The 14,665-nt window shown below is 44.8% G+C and overlaps 2 protein-coding genes across 10 annotated transcripts in view; one reads left to right on the top strand and one right to left on the bottom strand.

The window, feature by feature from the left end:
* LOC5667758 (uncharacterized) overlaps positions 1-5,930 on the top strand; it is a 549,880-nt gene extending 543,950 nt beyond the window's left edge. For all 5 annotated transcript variants that reach the window (XM_061644233.1, XM_061644232.1, XM_061644231.1 and 2 more), the window contains exons 4-5: positions 4,328-4,413; positions 4,492-5,930. In XM_061644233.1, the coding sequence (XP_061500217.1) occupies positions 4,328-4,413; positions 4,492-5,108 (703 nt within the window). In that variant the 3' untranslated portion in view covers positions 5,109-5,930. The remainder of the gene's footprint in view (positions 1-4,327; positions 4,414-4,491) is intronic.
* Positions 5,931-6,503: 573 nt separating this feature from the next.
* LOC1274331 (allatostatin-A receptor) overlaps positions 6,504-14,665 on the bottom strand; it is a 48,492-nt gene continuing 40,330 nt past the window's right edge. For 4 of the 5 annotated variants that reach the window (XM_061645740.1, XM_061645741.1, XM_061645738.1 and 1 more), the window contains exons 7-9: positions 10,217-10,292; positions 9,981-10,145; positions 6,504-9,487 (exon numbers count right to left, since the gene is read on the bottom strand). In XM_061645740.1, coding sequence (XP_061501724.1) covers positions 9,383-9,487; positions 9,981-10,145; positions 10,217-10,292 — 346 coding nt within the window. In that variant the 3' untranslated portion in view covers positions 6,504-9,382. The remainder of the gene's footprint in view (positions 9,488-9,980; positions 10,146-10,216; positions 10,293-14,665) is intronic. The other variant, XM_061645743.1, reaches the window with a different exon arrangement.

Here is a 14,665-nt window from a genome sequence, read left to right as displayed (position 1 = left end):
CAGCAGGACATCGTAAGGGACCCCTTTTCACAAATGTATTCGGTTTCAGCTTGCATCGGTGGGTCGGACCTATCGTTTGCCTTATAAAAAAAACATTAATACCTCGACCACGTGCTACATAAATGAACGCTTTTTTGTGTCGTTTGTTGCACTTCCATTTTTAAGGACTACTTTGACCGTTCTATTGCCCATTTGGCCGTCCGTTTTGGTATCTTTTTTTGCTTCTTTTTGTCACCAAACATACAGCGGGCAAGTTTATTGGGCCATGTCGTTACGGTGCAGGTCTTTTAATTTGAACGCTGGCCCTCCGATTTCCATTGAGCGTGGGGGAAAGGTGCAACATTCACGACCAACACTTTGGCGGGTGCTTGAGCCTGGCCCTTGAGTTGTTGTAACGGAAAATGTGCACTAAAGCATGAACACTCTGTCGCACACACCCACGTGTAAACTAAGAGGGAGAGAGAATTTCAAGATGCAGACACACAATATGTCCTGGCCAGCTGAGCAAGTGCAGGGAATTGACGCGTAAAGTTTAACTCAAAACACAGTTTAAAAATCCCATTTTTGGGGGTCTGTGCTCTGCAGCTAACTAACACAACAGAAGAAAAATGTGCATTGTATATAAACATCGTTGTGTGTGGTCGTAAAATAAGCGAAAAGAGGTTAAAATTAGTGCCGAAAGTTATTTTACTGTTGGTAATGGGTAGCATGAAGCACACAACTTACACAGCATAATGCCGGTTTTGGCCGTTTTCTCAGTGTGTGTGTGTGTGTGTGTGTGTGTGTGTGTGTGTGTGTGTGTGTGTTTTTGTTTTTTTTTGTTGTTTTTCGTGTACACTCACTACACTCACCCCCAAAGAAGAGGCCCCGTAGCCTCCGCGTCTAATTGCAACCGGGGAAGCAATTGAACAATTTTATCTGCCTAACCACCGCCCTTCTGGTCCACCTAGTGTACAGCCAGGGATTGTTAAGGCAACGAAATTTTTAATTTATTACCAGTAAGAGTAACCAGCGGCACACCGAAAGTACCGTTTGTGCCGGCGTTTGTGTTCGCGATTGTAATCATTAATGAGCGGCCTCACGCTCTTAGACCGTGTGGTTTGGATCAGAATGGGGAAACGGGGAAGCAAAACGGGAAGACAAGGGTTGCATTCCGCATTTTAGACCTTTTTTCCTAGTGAAGAGGAGAGGGAAGTCTTTTTTACTCTGCTTTGAGAGCCAAATTGCCAAACCATGTGTGCCAACAACCTGTGCGTTGGTGAGGTGTCGGTGGTCAATATGTAGCGATCGTTTAGCGATCGGAGCATATGAAGCTGTTACGCTGGATTAGGTCTGGCTGAAGCCGGTAGAAGCTTAGGCGTTCGATCGTATAGGGGAAGCTAGCCTGCCGTCTGTTTTCTTGGTACGATGCTACTAAGCCCCGCTCGTCATATTCATTGGGGCATTTGATTGGAAATTGATTGAGTTTGAAGATCATCTATCTAGATGGTTACGAAACTGGGATGGGCTCTTGAGCATTAAACTCCATATTCATACTTACTTTCACGCCATATAAACAGAAAAGTTATGAATTCTTCGAAATAGAACTTTGTGTTACAATATCTAGTTACAGTTTGCTATAGTTCTGAGCATTATATTAATGTTATAGTTTATCATTTCCAAGAAATTGCACAATTTTCTGATACACTTATTTTTGAAAAAAAAGAATTATATAGACTTATACTACTTAAACTATTTATTTCGATGCAGTTAAAAAATATTACAGTCGGTAGATTTATATACGTCATTTTCGACGTACACAACTGCCTTTCATGTTTTGTAACTTGTTTTATTTAACCTTTTTTTTTTAAATAACAGAAATATGTAGTCTGGTTTTAAAATTCCATAAATTTCAATGTAGCTGATAAATACAGTTGTTGTTGAACCAGTTATATTAGATATATTCAGTGGACATTGAATTTCTATTATGGTTTTTGGTAATAACATTTATTGAGTGTAGTATTGTATCATCCAAGGAAGTTTCAGTTCCAAATCTAGATTTTCCCAAAACTTATTATTTCTTGAATTCTGCTCTGCAAAAGTTGCTGTTAAATATGTAATTCTATCAGAAGATAATAGGAATTCATACTAGTACTGCAAAATGTCATGAGCATTACGAGATATTCACCAACGAAAACAATGAACATATACGAGGTAGCTTGATGCTCATTGCTTATGCTCAATGCGTCATGACATGCTGAACGCGACATGTGAATTCTGGAGTCCTACGCGATACTCTGACTGACAGGCTTAGCTTAATGCCGGTGCAAGCATTATCATGTATTTTTCTGGTTGTGAATAGTGCTGTCAAATGTCACTGTTTCAGTCACCAACAATCATGACTGAAACGAAGCTCAAATCAGCTCACGTACACAACTGAGACGATCAGTGACGAGACTCAGTTGGAGGATCAATCACATGCTTGGTGAAATTTTGATTAGCACCCAACTCTTGGTCACTCACTTGGTCACGACATTTTGTCGGCGATTATCACGACATTCTTGGAATATACTTGGCGTACCTCACGCTCAAAGCAACAAAATGAGCATGCTTTCTCGATCTCTGTAGTTTGATGATCTGGCGGGTCAAACAGCGAGAAAACATGCTCATTTTGTTTCTTGGAACCACTCGCACGCACCGCATATCTCCCATGACCATCGCGATGATCACCAACTGAAAATGTCGGCACCAAGTGACTGACCAAGAGTTGGTTGCATACAATGCCACCAAGCATGTAATGGTCGCAACAACTAGTTGAGTCTCACCTCTGATCATCACAGTAGAGCTCGTGACGCTGACATGATTTTGTTTCAGTCGGAATTTGTTATGACTATGTCAGTGACATTATGCAGAACTGATCACAGTAAAAAAAAATCATGACGTAGTGACTGACTAAGCGGTGGTCCCAAAAATGTCACGAAACATGTATTGGTCACACCAATCGTTTTGAGTATCACCTCTGGTCATCACAGTTGAGTACGCGACGTAGTCATGGATTTTTTTCAGTCAGATTTTTTATGACATTGACAATGACATTTTGCAGCACTGTTTCGTACTCATTGTCGTGTATCTCTTCAAAACATTGTAGCTACATAAAGAAAAGGAATATAAAAAGAAAAATAAAACTAATCCAAAAAGTGGGTACAGTACACACATTTTGAAAATAAATTAGGATAAGAATAAACAATATAAAAATAAACCAATAAGTTTCCTCATTTCATTACGAGATAAGAAATCTTGATGCTGAATAGTGGAGATAAAAAACTAACAATTTATAACCAAATTTTACCGCGATTACGAAGCCCACATCAATTATATTTACCCACTATCAAGGTTGTGTAAAACTGCGAAATCTTGGTAATGCTAAATGAAGGACGATTGATTGTTGTAAATTAAGTTATTCTAGGAAGAAGCTCTAAAGTAATAAATTCTCTAGTCTACTATTCAACTTACAACACAGGTTGACGTACCGACCTACATCAGCAAATAATGTGTGACCTTAAATGGATTGCATACATGCGGCCAAAGGCCAATTGCATGCCGAAATGGATTCTTTTCGAACACGGTGTTACATCCCTCAGGACATACATATTAATTTGATTACGCTACGTACAGAAGGATTACGTGCCGTTGGGCATGGTACAGTAGCATTCCTTCGCTCCCTCCCCCCGAAAAATGCACTGCACTGTTGCGATGCACCTTAATGCAACGCCTAATCCCGATACTACCAAACGGAGGCCGATGGGTAGGATTTACTCCGTTCCCCCCCTGGTAGGGTGTTTTGATCCATCATTATGTTCTCGCCATTTGTCGACATCCGACCAGCATGAAACCGTAACTGTAGCAGGCTGTACGGCTTCACCCATTTTATGGTAGTGTATTATTAGCACATTCCGCTCGAGTGAGCACGGTTTGTGTTGCAGGCCCGTCTTTGTATGTACTGTGCAGTTTTATTGATTCATTAGCCAAACGGTTCGGAACGGAATGAGTTCGATTAGAAAGATGAGGCCCAGACAGTGGGCAGTGGGGCAAATGGGAGAAGCTGGGAGTCGTTCGGTTTGATTTAATTATAGATAAATCAGTTAGTTGCATTCATCTGCAGCGGAATGTACTACGGGGGAGGGAAAAGGAAAAGAGGAATTTAGTGTGAAAAATCGTAAAAAAGTAGTTTGTTGCTATGGAATAGCATGGAATCATGCAAGCGAGTGCAATTGCATTAGAAAGCAAACACAAACAATACCTCAATTGATCTAATGGCATCTTTGCTTTTCAACACTTTTCTTTCCAGAGGCAATAAGTACTTACAAAAGTCCAGCGTGAGTCGCGTGTGTGCCGTTGGTGGATTTTTTATTTCGATACCAATCTTTCTGACCGGTAAGACAAACCCCTGCCGAATCTTCGTTTGCGCACTATCCAGATCTGACCAAATTTTGTTACAATTCTCATTTATAGGTATCATCTTGTACACTTTCACCCAGTTCCACTCGACACCGGCCATCGTGACGAGCATACTGATCGGCGTTGGGATTGTGTTTTGCGGTGGCGCAATGGTGCACAACGTGTTCGTCTGGCAGCGGGAAAAGACCATCAGCGTCCGGCAGACGCCGCTCAACCTCAACCTTACCCTGTCGCCGCAGATCAGCACGATATCGACGGCGGCGGCGGCAGCGGCCGCGGCCCACCAGTACCAGAACGGGCACGCTTCCGGTGCCCATCATCACATCAGCCTGAACCACGTGTACAGCAACCACAACCACACGCCGCTCACACACAACTCGCAGGCGAGTCACACGACACCGATCACGCAGCTAACGCCGGTAACGCCCCTGTCCGGGAATCACTCGCACATCAGCTTCAACCATTCCTACGTGCCGCCACCGTACGCGGGTGTCCGGGCGGCTACGGCCACCCCGCCAACGCCTAAGGTCATCGGTGCGCTGCTAAATCGGGACGCGTCCGGTTCGGTCAGTCCCGGCATGCCGGGCAGTGGAGCGAACAACAACAACAATCTCGACATGAGCAACGTAACGACTGCCAACTCACCGCACGAACTGTCGACGCTGGTTTGAACGTATTAGTCGGCTGTAACAGGAAGAGATCACGACCCACGACGGAGCCACAGGAAACACTGAGCGTGTCGACGCTTTTGCGATACGTTTAGTGCATTGTAAATGCATCCGGCGTTCCCCGCAACCGGGAAGGAGCTAGTTCGATGTTGGATATTTCTGTACCGAAATATCTGTACTATCGAGGCGGAACTAATTCCGATGGAATAGCAAGAAAGCAATACAGTCGAAGCAACCTTTCCACGCGCTGGAACGGGTTCGTTCAACGGATTGTCCATCGAAATCCGAGATTAGTTGAGATTATTTTACTGCTACTGCTGCTCGCTGATGCTGGGCAGAAATTTGTACAAATATTGTTTGCCTCAATTGCCTTTTTTTTTTAACTATGCGTAAGACACGAGAGTAGCATGCAGGCAGATACTGCTAGGGATTTAATAGATAGTGCCCGTATGCTCGTACGGTCGAGCATCGAGCGGTAGGCGTTTAAAGAAGAGTATTTATTGTAGCTGTGCTTAGTTAGTTGAAGTGCATGGAATGTGCAACCGACAGTACTGGCGCGACAGACACTAAGCGCGGTTGCGCATGTGTGCATGTGTACCTTGAAAACATTTTTAAACTCGGTTTTGTGTCGAGGAAAAGGATTCACATTTTTACTAGACGTTAAGTAATTCCGAAACGATGCAGCGAATTTTAAAAGATACTGTAAGTTTTAGATAGTGCAGCACCTGCAGAATATGAATGTTGTTTTACGCCGCGAAGGCAGGGCAGTAGGCGAGTATGTTATTTTTTTATGGAATATTAATACAAACTGCATCAATCGATCGACGTTGTTGATGGCGAAGTGTCTATTTGTGTGGGTGTTTTGATAATATCACAAATGTTTTGGTTCGGTGCATCTTTGGTCGACGTAACGACGAATTCAAACGAGGAAATCAAAGCGATAAGTGCCCTCTACCGGCATTTGTTTTGAACTATTTGTGACAGCTGAAACGTTTCATGTAATGCAAAATGAAATGTTGCATGGTTTAAATTTAACCGCGGTTCGTTATTTAACTGCTATTTGTGTTACATGCTGTTTTATTTTTGTATAAAATATCTGAAAGATCAAACGAAACAATAAAGCAGGAAAACCATATCCACGTTATTATCAACCCATACGTTGAATGATAATTCTGAGGAATCATGACGAGGTTTTTCTCGTTTTTTGTATTCATCCTTGCCATACTCCGCCCTATCCTTTGGTTGTTGCATTTGCTATGTTAAGTCTCAAAAGTCTTTGTTAAATTGATTAAATTGCGCCCTCTTACATTGGCCGTCGTTTATTGCGTTAAATATAACCCAAACCAACCATATTTAGTTTTTTCCATATTTCTCAAAGTAATTGCACAGTGAAACAGATTGCAATGACCAGTAAAAAGTGGAGTAAATTTATTAATAAATTCATAGTCTAAAAACATACATTGTTTTTTTTTTGTACACAGAAGAGAATACGGTTTGCATTTTTACATCGATACAATGGAGAAACGGACTTACAGTACAGCAAATATTTTACATTTCAGATATAGAAATTCTTTAAAAAATGTATCATACACATTTGCTTAACGTGCTTAGCACGGTGTAGTAAACATTTGACACAATCGCTTAAATTTATAATATTCTCAATTAGTTAGTACAAGTTAAAAATTTTCCATTTATGCATAGAAAAAACACCATCATCTAAACGGGATTAAACTACACTATCTCGTGTACTCGTGTCTCCAGCTCCAGAAACTGGTCCAACAACGCCTTCCAGTTGTGCACGTAACAGTTTGCGTAACAAGAACCGCCAACCGAACCGCGTCGGGATCGGGACGCAATAATTTCAACAACAACTAACAACCGGAAGGTACGCACGTTTCGGAGTGAAGCTGTTCACTGTTTGACTGTTCGGATCGGAGATTACATGCCTGATTTTAATATGTACAGTTTCTAGCCACTTCTCGTACCAGTGCACTATTACAAAAGGAGCGCCGTTTAAGGTTAAAAATCGTAGGACAGGCGCGGATAAGTGTATTACGTTACCTGCGTGTACGTCAATAGCAAATTTGTGTGTGTCTGTGTGTGTGTATGAGTTTTTGTGTTAAATTAATATTCTCTGTCAGTTCCGTATCTTCCCAAGGGTTCAAATAAAAGAGACCCGCCATGCTTCAACATCGTTCGCCATCGCACATCAACTATGTCGGACTGACGTCAGCCGGTTGGCACAGCATGGCCAACAGCATCGCCAATAGCGCATGTGAACTAATGATCTGTAGCCTCATAAAATGCACCATTGCCCCAGCAGGTTGTCGCGAGCCGGATGTTGAGCCTGAACTTCCAAGACCCCGAAGAACTACTAGTAGAGCAGACAAATCTTCGACTAATGCCGCTCGAAACACCTGGGGCGACGTTATGTCCGAGTGGAGTCATGCACACACATACACACACACACATACACACACAAACATACAGAAACACATCATTTAACACCGCAGGGCGATTAGTGCGTTCAACAACGGTTGCTTGAGCATTCAAAATTGGGCCCGCTGGCGGCGATTAATCGCACGGTCGCGTTGTGCATCGATACACGCTAATCACTTTTCGGTTCGGCCATGTTGAACGATTTGCTAATCGGTCCACTCCCTCTTCCCCCTCGCAGGTGCCTGCAAACCGAACCGACACTGCAGCACCGCACAGGTTCTGCTGCCCGGTGGCCGGGTAATTTCGCCGGGGCGCAACCTAATAGGGACCGGGAACTTTACTGCTTAATAGGCTTATAATTAGAAATCATCGATCTGCTGGGACAGGCGGCGCCACACTATCACTCAAACGAAAACACACACACACACACACGTACTTAAACACTAAATCAAATGTCTCACAATCTCCGGGGTGGCACATCTTCCCCGATGTCACCAGTTGCTAAGGGCAACCCCGGGGCGGAGGAGAAGACATTTGGAGCGCCTATACTGATTAGAAATCCGGCGTTTCGGATTATGATTATGTTGCCGTTATTGCAACGGTTTCAATTTAGTGGTGGCCATGATACACACTCACACACACACACGCACACATACATGCCCATCAAACAATATCATTAGATGCTCCCAGTGGGCGGTAAGGAGCACGTAATGAAATGGACAGACGAGCGTGCGTTTGCGCGTGTGTCACTGTAAGGGCCAACCACATACAGCAACGCGTCACTCGGTCACTCGACCTGTCAACCGCAGGTCTTCCCGGGAACACGGCGAAGCACACCGAGCGGTGGCCAAGTTCCCAAGTAAACGAGCGCGCGAGCGCCGGGTTTGTTTGTTTGTTTGTTTGACGGCGGTGCGCTCTCAGCGTTCTTCCCTGCGGTGAAGAAGCAGCGGATGCTGCGGTTGTTTGACGCACCGAACGACCACCGAGTCCGGCTCGGCGAAGGTCAGCACTGCTGCTATTACAGCAAAGCCAACGGGAGCGGTCCGGACAAGTTTGACGCAATCACATTCGCCACCGGTTGATTGCCACCGAAATCAATCACCCGCGCGGGGTTTTGCGTTTTGCGTTGGGGCCAGCGATCACGCAAAAAAAACCACAAAGCCGAGGGCGATGGTTCGGAGCGAGCGGGGGGAAGAGCGACAGTCCAGCGAGCACCGCGAGACCACCGGACCACTTCGGGGAGGGTTTGGCCGTTCCGAAGCATCCCAGGGGGGCTGATAGCTGAGATGTTCGAAGTCGGTGCGCCCGAAGTGCATATGAATTTCGCGGTGTCTCGTGGAGTGTTCCGAGAGCTGTGGGTCTGTATGGACAAAAGCTGGGGGGGGCTATACTTTCGCTTGGCTTCTATATTTGGGGCTAGGATGGAGGCCGTGCGCGTGGAAGTTATGCGCGAGGCCGGTAAGTATCACCACCTAAGGTGGAGCTGGCAGACGCACACACACACACACTTGGCAGGAGGCAAACACTCGCTCGTGCCTTCAAACGGGGAAGTATATTTATCTAGCAGCAGCTGTGTGTGCGTGTGTGTGTACATGCCGTAAAAACGAAACACAAGTCAGAAGAAAATTAATATTTACAGACATGTTTCACTAGCAGGAGGCCGATCTGCCTCCCTCCTGATGCCGCCGCTCGGGAGCTGCGGGACCGCTTCAGCAAAAGTCGAACCGTTCGGCACGCGCGGACTGGCCGGGCTGGCCGGGGGCCGTCGCTCAGACACTCGCGATTTCGATGTACTTCTCCACCATAAATCTGGCCTCGCCGACGGCCGGCTCCTCGGCTCATAAGGCGTCCGCGTTCGAGGTGCCGTTGCCGGTGGTGCGCGTCGTCTTGGTTTGGGCCGCGGGCGGGATGGTTGGTGGCGGAGGCTTACCGCACCAGACGACCTGCAATCGTGTGTGTGTGTGTGTGTTTGGGGGAAAAGAAGAAAAAAGATGTTTTGTTTTAGTTACTGTTTGGTGCTACTGCAAAGAAGTGCCCGAAGCGTTGTTTATTGCCCAAGGTGGCCACGGTGTTATATTGGCTATAAATCACGCGCCACGGAAGGTAGGTAGCGCGCAGCGGCAATTTGGGTGGAATGTAATAAGCAAACAAATAGGAAATTGTGCGGTTTTTCCTACCTCCACACAGCCCCTTTTTTTGGTTTTGTTTGGTTGTTTCAAGCACATACATCCAAACAGAGCGCATTCGATCGTACCGATCGATTATCGTGGCAGTAATGGAGAAGGTGAAAGATGAGATCTTCTCCTCTTGGCACGGTGGTAGGAGGTATGGAAGGCGAGGCGAACAGCTACAGAGTCGATAATTCATCTCGACAATTGACGAACTGCATATGGCCAAGCATTGGGATTGCATTTGGGCACCATCGAACATGCATACCTTGCTCACCTTGCGAAACGCTTTCCGGAAGTTGTCCGACAGGAAGGCGTACAGTACGGGATTGATGCAGGAGTTGGTGTAGGCCAGCACGTGCGACACGATCTGAAAGATGATGCTGGCGTGGGTCAGCCCGTACAGCTTCAGTGACTTTAGCAGCAGGATCACCTGGCAGGATGGTAAAGGTTTCCAGTTCAATTAGGCTTCTTTTCAAGCAGCTGCAAACGACGGCGCCTTACCTGTATTGGACACCAGCAGAAGGCAAAGACCAGCACCACGACGACCACCATTCGGGTTACACGCTTCTTGCCTCTCCTGGGTGGGTAATGTATGAGAGAGAGAGAAAGAGAGAAAGAGAGAAAGAAGGATATAAAAAAGGGAAAATTATACGAGTGTGCCCCACTAGTGGTGGTTGTGCTGTCGTTGGTCCGGTACAAACTACGAGCGAGAAGATGCAAATTCTGCATCGAACCAACAATACACAGGTGCGTCAGGTGGCTTTTGGGGGTGGTTTGTAACGGCACAGCACGGCAGCTACGTGTTGCACCATCCATCACACGGTGGAGGCGTTCATTAGTAGGCGTGAAAAGGCACTGTGGCTCCACTCCGCTCCGCTCCAATGACAATGGCATACAAAGTGATTAAGGCAACACGAATGCGTTACATACCGCATCGTTACATGGGGCGTAGCATTGTGGATGAAGGCAAACGTTGGAATGTGTGATGTTGGTGATGTATTGGTAAATTTTACTACAAATAAATTACTAAAGTGTATCGTATTTCAATCGTGTTTTATAGCTTACTGAAAACATAGGAAATTCGAAAACTGAAGCGTTTCTCGTCGATATTGGGCCATTTGTTCGGCTAATGGTATTATTTTGAACGATAAACTATCGTATTATGTTACGCTATTTTTTATTTGCCGATTTTAATGTATTTTTTAGAGATATTCGTAAAACTGCAACCACCGTTTTTGTTCCTACTTTCAGCAGTTTGTTCCTATTTTCCGCAGGCTGTGCTCCTATTTTCGGCAACGCGAATTCGAGGACGAAAAAAAACATTTTCCAATTCCAAGCAATGCAAATAGGTAAACAAACATGTTTAAAACAGTTTTTCACTCTCGCTCTCCTTAGATTGGTGTTGAAAAGCACTTTAGTTAATTGATTTATGTTGACCATTTTGGTCATTTTGCTGGCAGTTTTTACAGTCTCTCTGATGTGAGTTACAAACAAAGAGCATTGGTGAGAAGAGCCAGTCTGACGGCTAGAGTCTGACGTCTGACGGCTCCGATTGACTCAAAAAATAGTATTTTTATCTTAAGTTATTGGGTTATTTATCGTGAAATTATTTGAACGCGAATCATTTATTTATTTACATAACTGCTGTCTGAATTGAATTCTTAACAACATACCTATTAACTAAACTTATTAAATATTTGCTCGGAGGATGTATCGGAAGGATGGTAAGGAGAGGTGATGGTCAAACAGGTGTGCGCAGGAATTAAACAATCTCACAGCACTTAATAAAGGGTCATTTAAACCAACTGAAGTGCGTCGATTTGGAACAAATAAAGGAGCACGAGGGTGTAAGGAACGAATTGGAACATAGAAATGCAGGGATGAAAGAATGATATGTGAATCCACAGCATTAGATATGAGCGAGGCAACAAACATTATTTGGGAAATGTGACGGCGTTTCTCCAATGAGTCCGGACCCAACAGCTGGCATCTTTGCTCATAGTCCGGTAGGGTATTGGTGATATTTGATGCAATAAAAGTCGTATTAAGCGTCGACGTACGCATTCTAGTGTTCTGATGAAGCTTTAAAGCAATATTCAACCAAATCAAAAGTGTGTTATTGTTCAAAGTTTCAGCAGTAACCCACAGCATTGAACTGTCAAAAATCAACATTTACCGTGTACCTATTTTCGGCAGCATTAAAAGTTAAAAATAACTGGTGTATCGTGATTTTAAAATTCCAAGCGGGCTAGAATAAGTTCTGCAATCATAGAATCTTTCATAAAAACCACACTTTTATTAGTTTACTGTTCTGGTCTCTTGCTAAAAAAAACCTGCCAAACTGACAGCAAAGCTGCCGTAAAATGTTAAATTCTGCTCACTTTAATTCAAAATCCTGTTTTGCGACAACTTTTAACGCGGTTTGGATAATTACACGTTTTTAGTTACTCTGTTACACAATCTAAATGTATCGCATTTCATTGAATGGCTTTTGTATGAACATTTTCTTATTAGACTTACGAGGTATTTAACATTAGTTGCCATTTTTTTGGGATCAGACTGACGTGTAACTATCCTTCTAATTCTTCTAACAAATGGTAAATTTTGTAGTCATACAACTCTTTAAAATGTAATTTTGTTCTTCTTATCAAATATTTGTCATCTTCTCGAAGAAAAAAACCCTGCATACTTTCTTTATGATCTTTTATCAATCCACTGCAAAACAGGAAAGACAATAGCGTAGTTTGGATTTAATGTCTCTAAAACAGCTATTGAAATACTCGAAGACCACCAGTTTGTGTGTTCTCCGAAATTGAATGTCCATACTTAGCTAAATCAAAACCACTTCCACAAGTTGATGTACTCTGTATGATTAGAGTTATTAATGTTGATTTGCGAGATGAAAACTCCCTTTTGTGATTAATTTGACGAGAATGGCAGTGGTGATGTATGAATGTAGACCGGAGTGAATCTTCACTTGGGCTTCAAGAACAAGGAAAACCTAGCCCATCAGCCGAGCAAACGGAAACAGTTATCGAGCGGTTTGAGGACACTGAGCGATTGACGTTACCCGAACCATGCTGACCTGTATCAATTATTGCTCGTTTCGGTGGTCCGAGGCGTACCAAGCTTTCTTGCCCCAGCTGCTCGTTATTCTACAACTTCAACGCATCCTGCTATCTACACTACCCAAAAAAATGGTAGCTTGAGAGGCTCGATTGCACCTCGATACCGCACGACCAGCATCCCTCACTTCCGATAGGCCACATTTCGTTAGCCGCAAGCGTCCTCAAGCATTGTTTAAATAATTGCTGCTCGGGTAGAATGGTGGTATATCTCTGCCCAGAAATTGAGTTCCTGTTGCGGCGTAAAAATAGGTCGAAAGCGCCCATCCCCACCATCACTACCAACGTTGACAAGCTGGGCCCCTCAACCTCAAAAGGGTCACGATCAGCCTTAGCCGGAGGGATGAAAATAGTTTCGTTCGAGCGGGTTTCGGTGCGGTAATGCTAGCCGGACTCCGCATGCTCGTTGCCACTCATCAAAGGAGCAGTGCGGCCACCCGAGTACGGCAGCCGGCTGTGTGGTCTGCGTTGGATCAGAATTTATTACTGTTTCGAATAGTGCCCGCCGGCCCATCGACATCAACCTCTGTCATATACACAGTCACACATACACTCGATATCGTTTTCAATTCATGTCTACGGTTCGACTCGGGGTGCGAAATTGGCACAAAGCCAATAGCCCAACGCATGCACGCTTCGGGGCTGTCGGGCGAAAGCAGCACCAGCAGCGGGAACTTATGTCTGGTTCGTGCTTTTCCGTTCACACTTTGCAAACACACATGGACACATACACACAACAGGTGACCCATTGCGAACTTTCGTTTCGCTTCCATTGAACCATCCACCAGCGGGCCCAGAACGTGGCACAGACAGGGTTGAAAATAAATTAGTTTATGACGGGTGAGGCGATCCGGCTGCCCCGTACAAACTCACTGCACGTGTGCGTGATTTGGACGCTACGGTTGTGTTGCTTGAAAGCTGTCCCGAAATGAAAACAAATAGAACCCGGCACAACAAAAAACAGCACATGAAATGGCGCTCGTGTATATATGTATAAATTACACGCCGAACTTGAAGCTTCATTTCCGTGTTTGCGGAAAAAGTTTCGTGGAGGCGCCTGGTGCCGGATGGGCCAGTACAACGAAGCGAGCTTAAAACATGAAACAGCTTTTCAGTGTCTGTATCGCTACCCAGGCTAGTGATGGAAATTTATAGTGAAACGTTGTTGTTTCTCCCCCTCCAATCAGAGATAAAAGCGTACGATGGTGCTCCGGGTTGGGTAAAGTGTCATTATCACGAGTTGTGCGGTTGTAGCTACGTGTGTGTGTGTTTGGGTGTTCAAGTCGGTGCTTGAATTTACAGCTTACTGCCCCGCTAGGCGCTTGTTGTTTGCTAAACATGCGGAACCACCATCGTGCCGGCGATGACACTCCGCACATTGGTGTGTTATTTTTGTAGCGTCAAAAGTCTTTCCTCGCCGGGCGAATCGGTCCGCGTACCCGCGAGCTACAAATTGAATTTATTTTCCAGCTGTCAACGATTGAAGGGAGGACTCCAGCGGACTCCGGTCATGCCAATTAGTAACAATAATAGCACGATCGCTCGTGTTCGATTATTCCTCCTCTTTGCGTTGCCGGCCACACTGCCGGCGCGAAAGGCGACAGGCGTTCGAGTGTCTCTGGACGCTTCTTCCGCTTGTGGACACTGCGGGCAACGGTCAACGACAATAATAGCAACCGAGACAGTCCGCTGGCAAATCTGGTTGATAATGAAATCAAGCAAAATCAACGAGCAATGCTGGTAAGAAGGTGAGGTGAGAGATAAGGCACATCGGGCGTTGCTGAAAGCAACCGTAAACAAGCTGTCGTTGGAAGTAACACGCTTG

Source organism: Anopheles gambiae, chromosome 2, assembly GCF_943734735.2.
Source record: "Anopheles gambiae chromosome 2, idAnoGambNW_F1_1, whole genome shotgun sequence".
NCBI classification, from domain to species: domain Eukaryota; kingdom Metazoa; phylum Arthropoda; class Insecta; order Diptera; family Culicidae; genus Anopheles; species Anopheles gambiae.
Note: the sequence above shows the minus strand (reverse complement) of the source record. Positions and strands in the feature narration are given on the sequence as shown.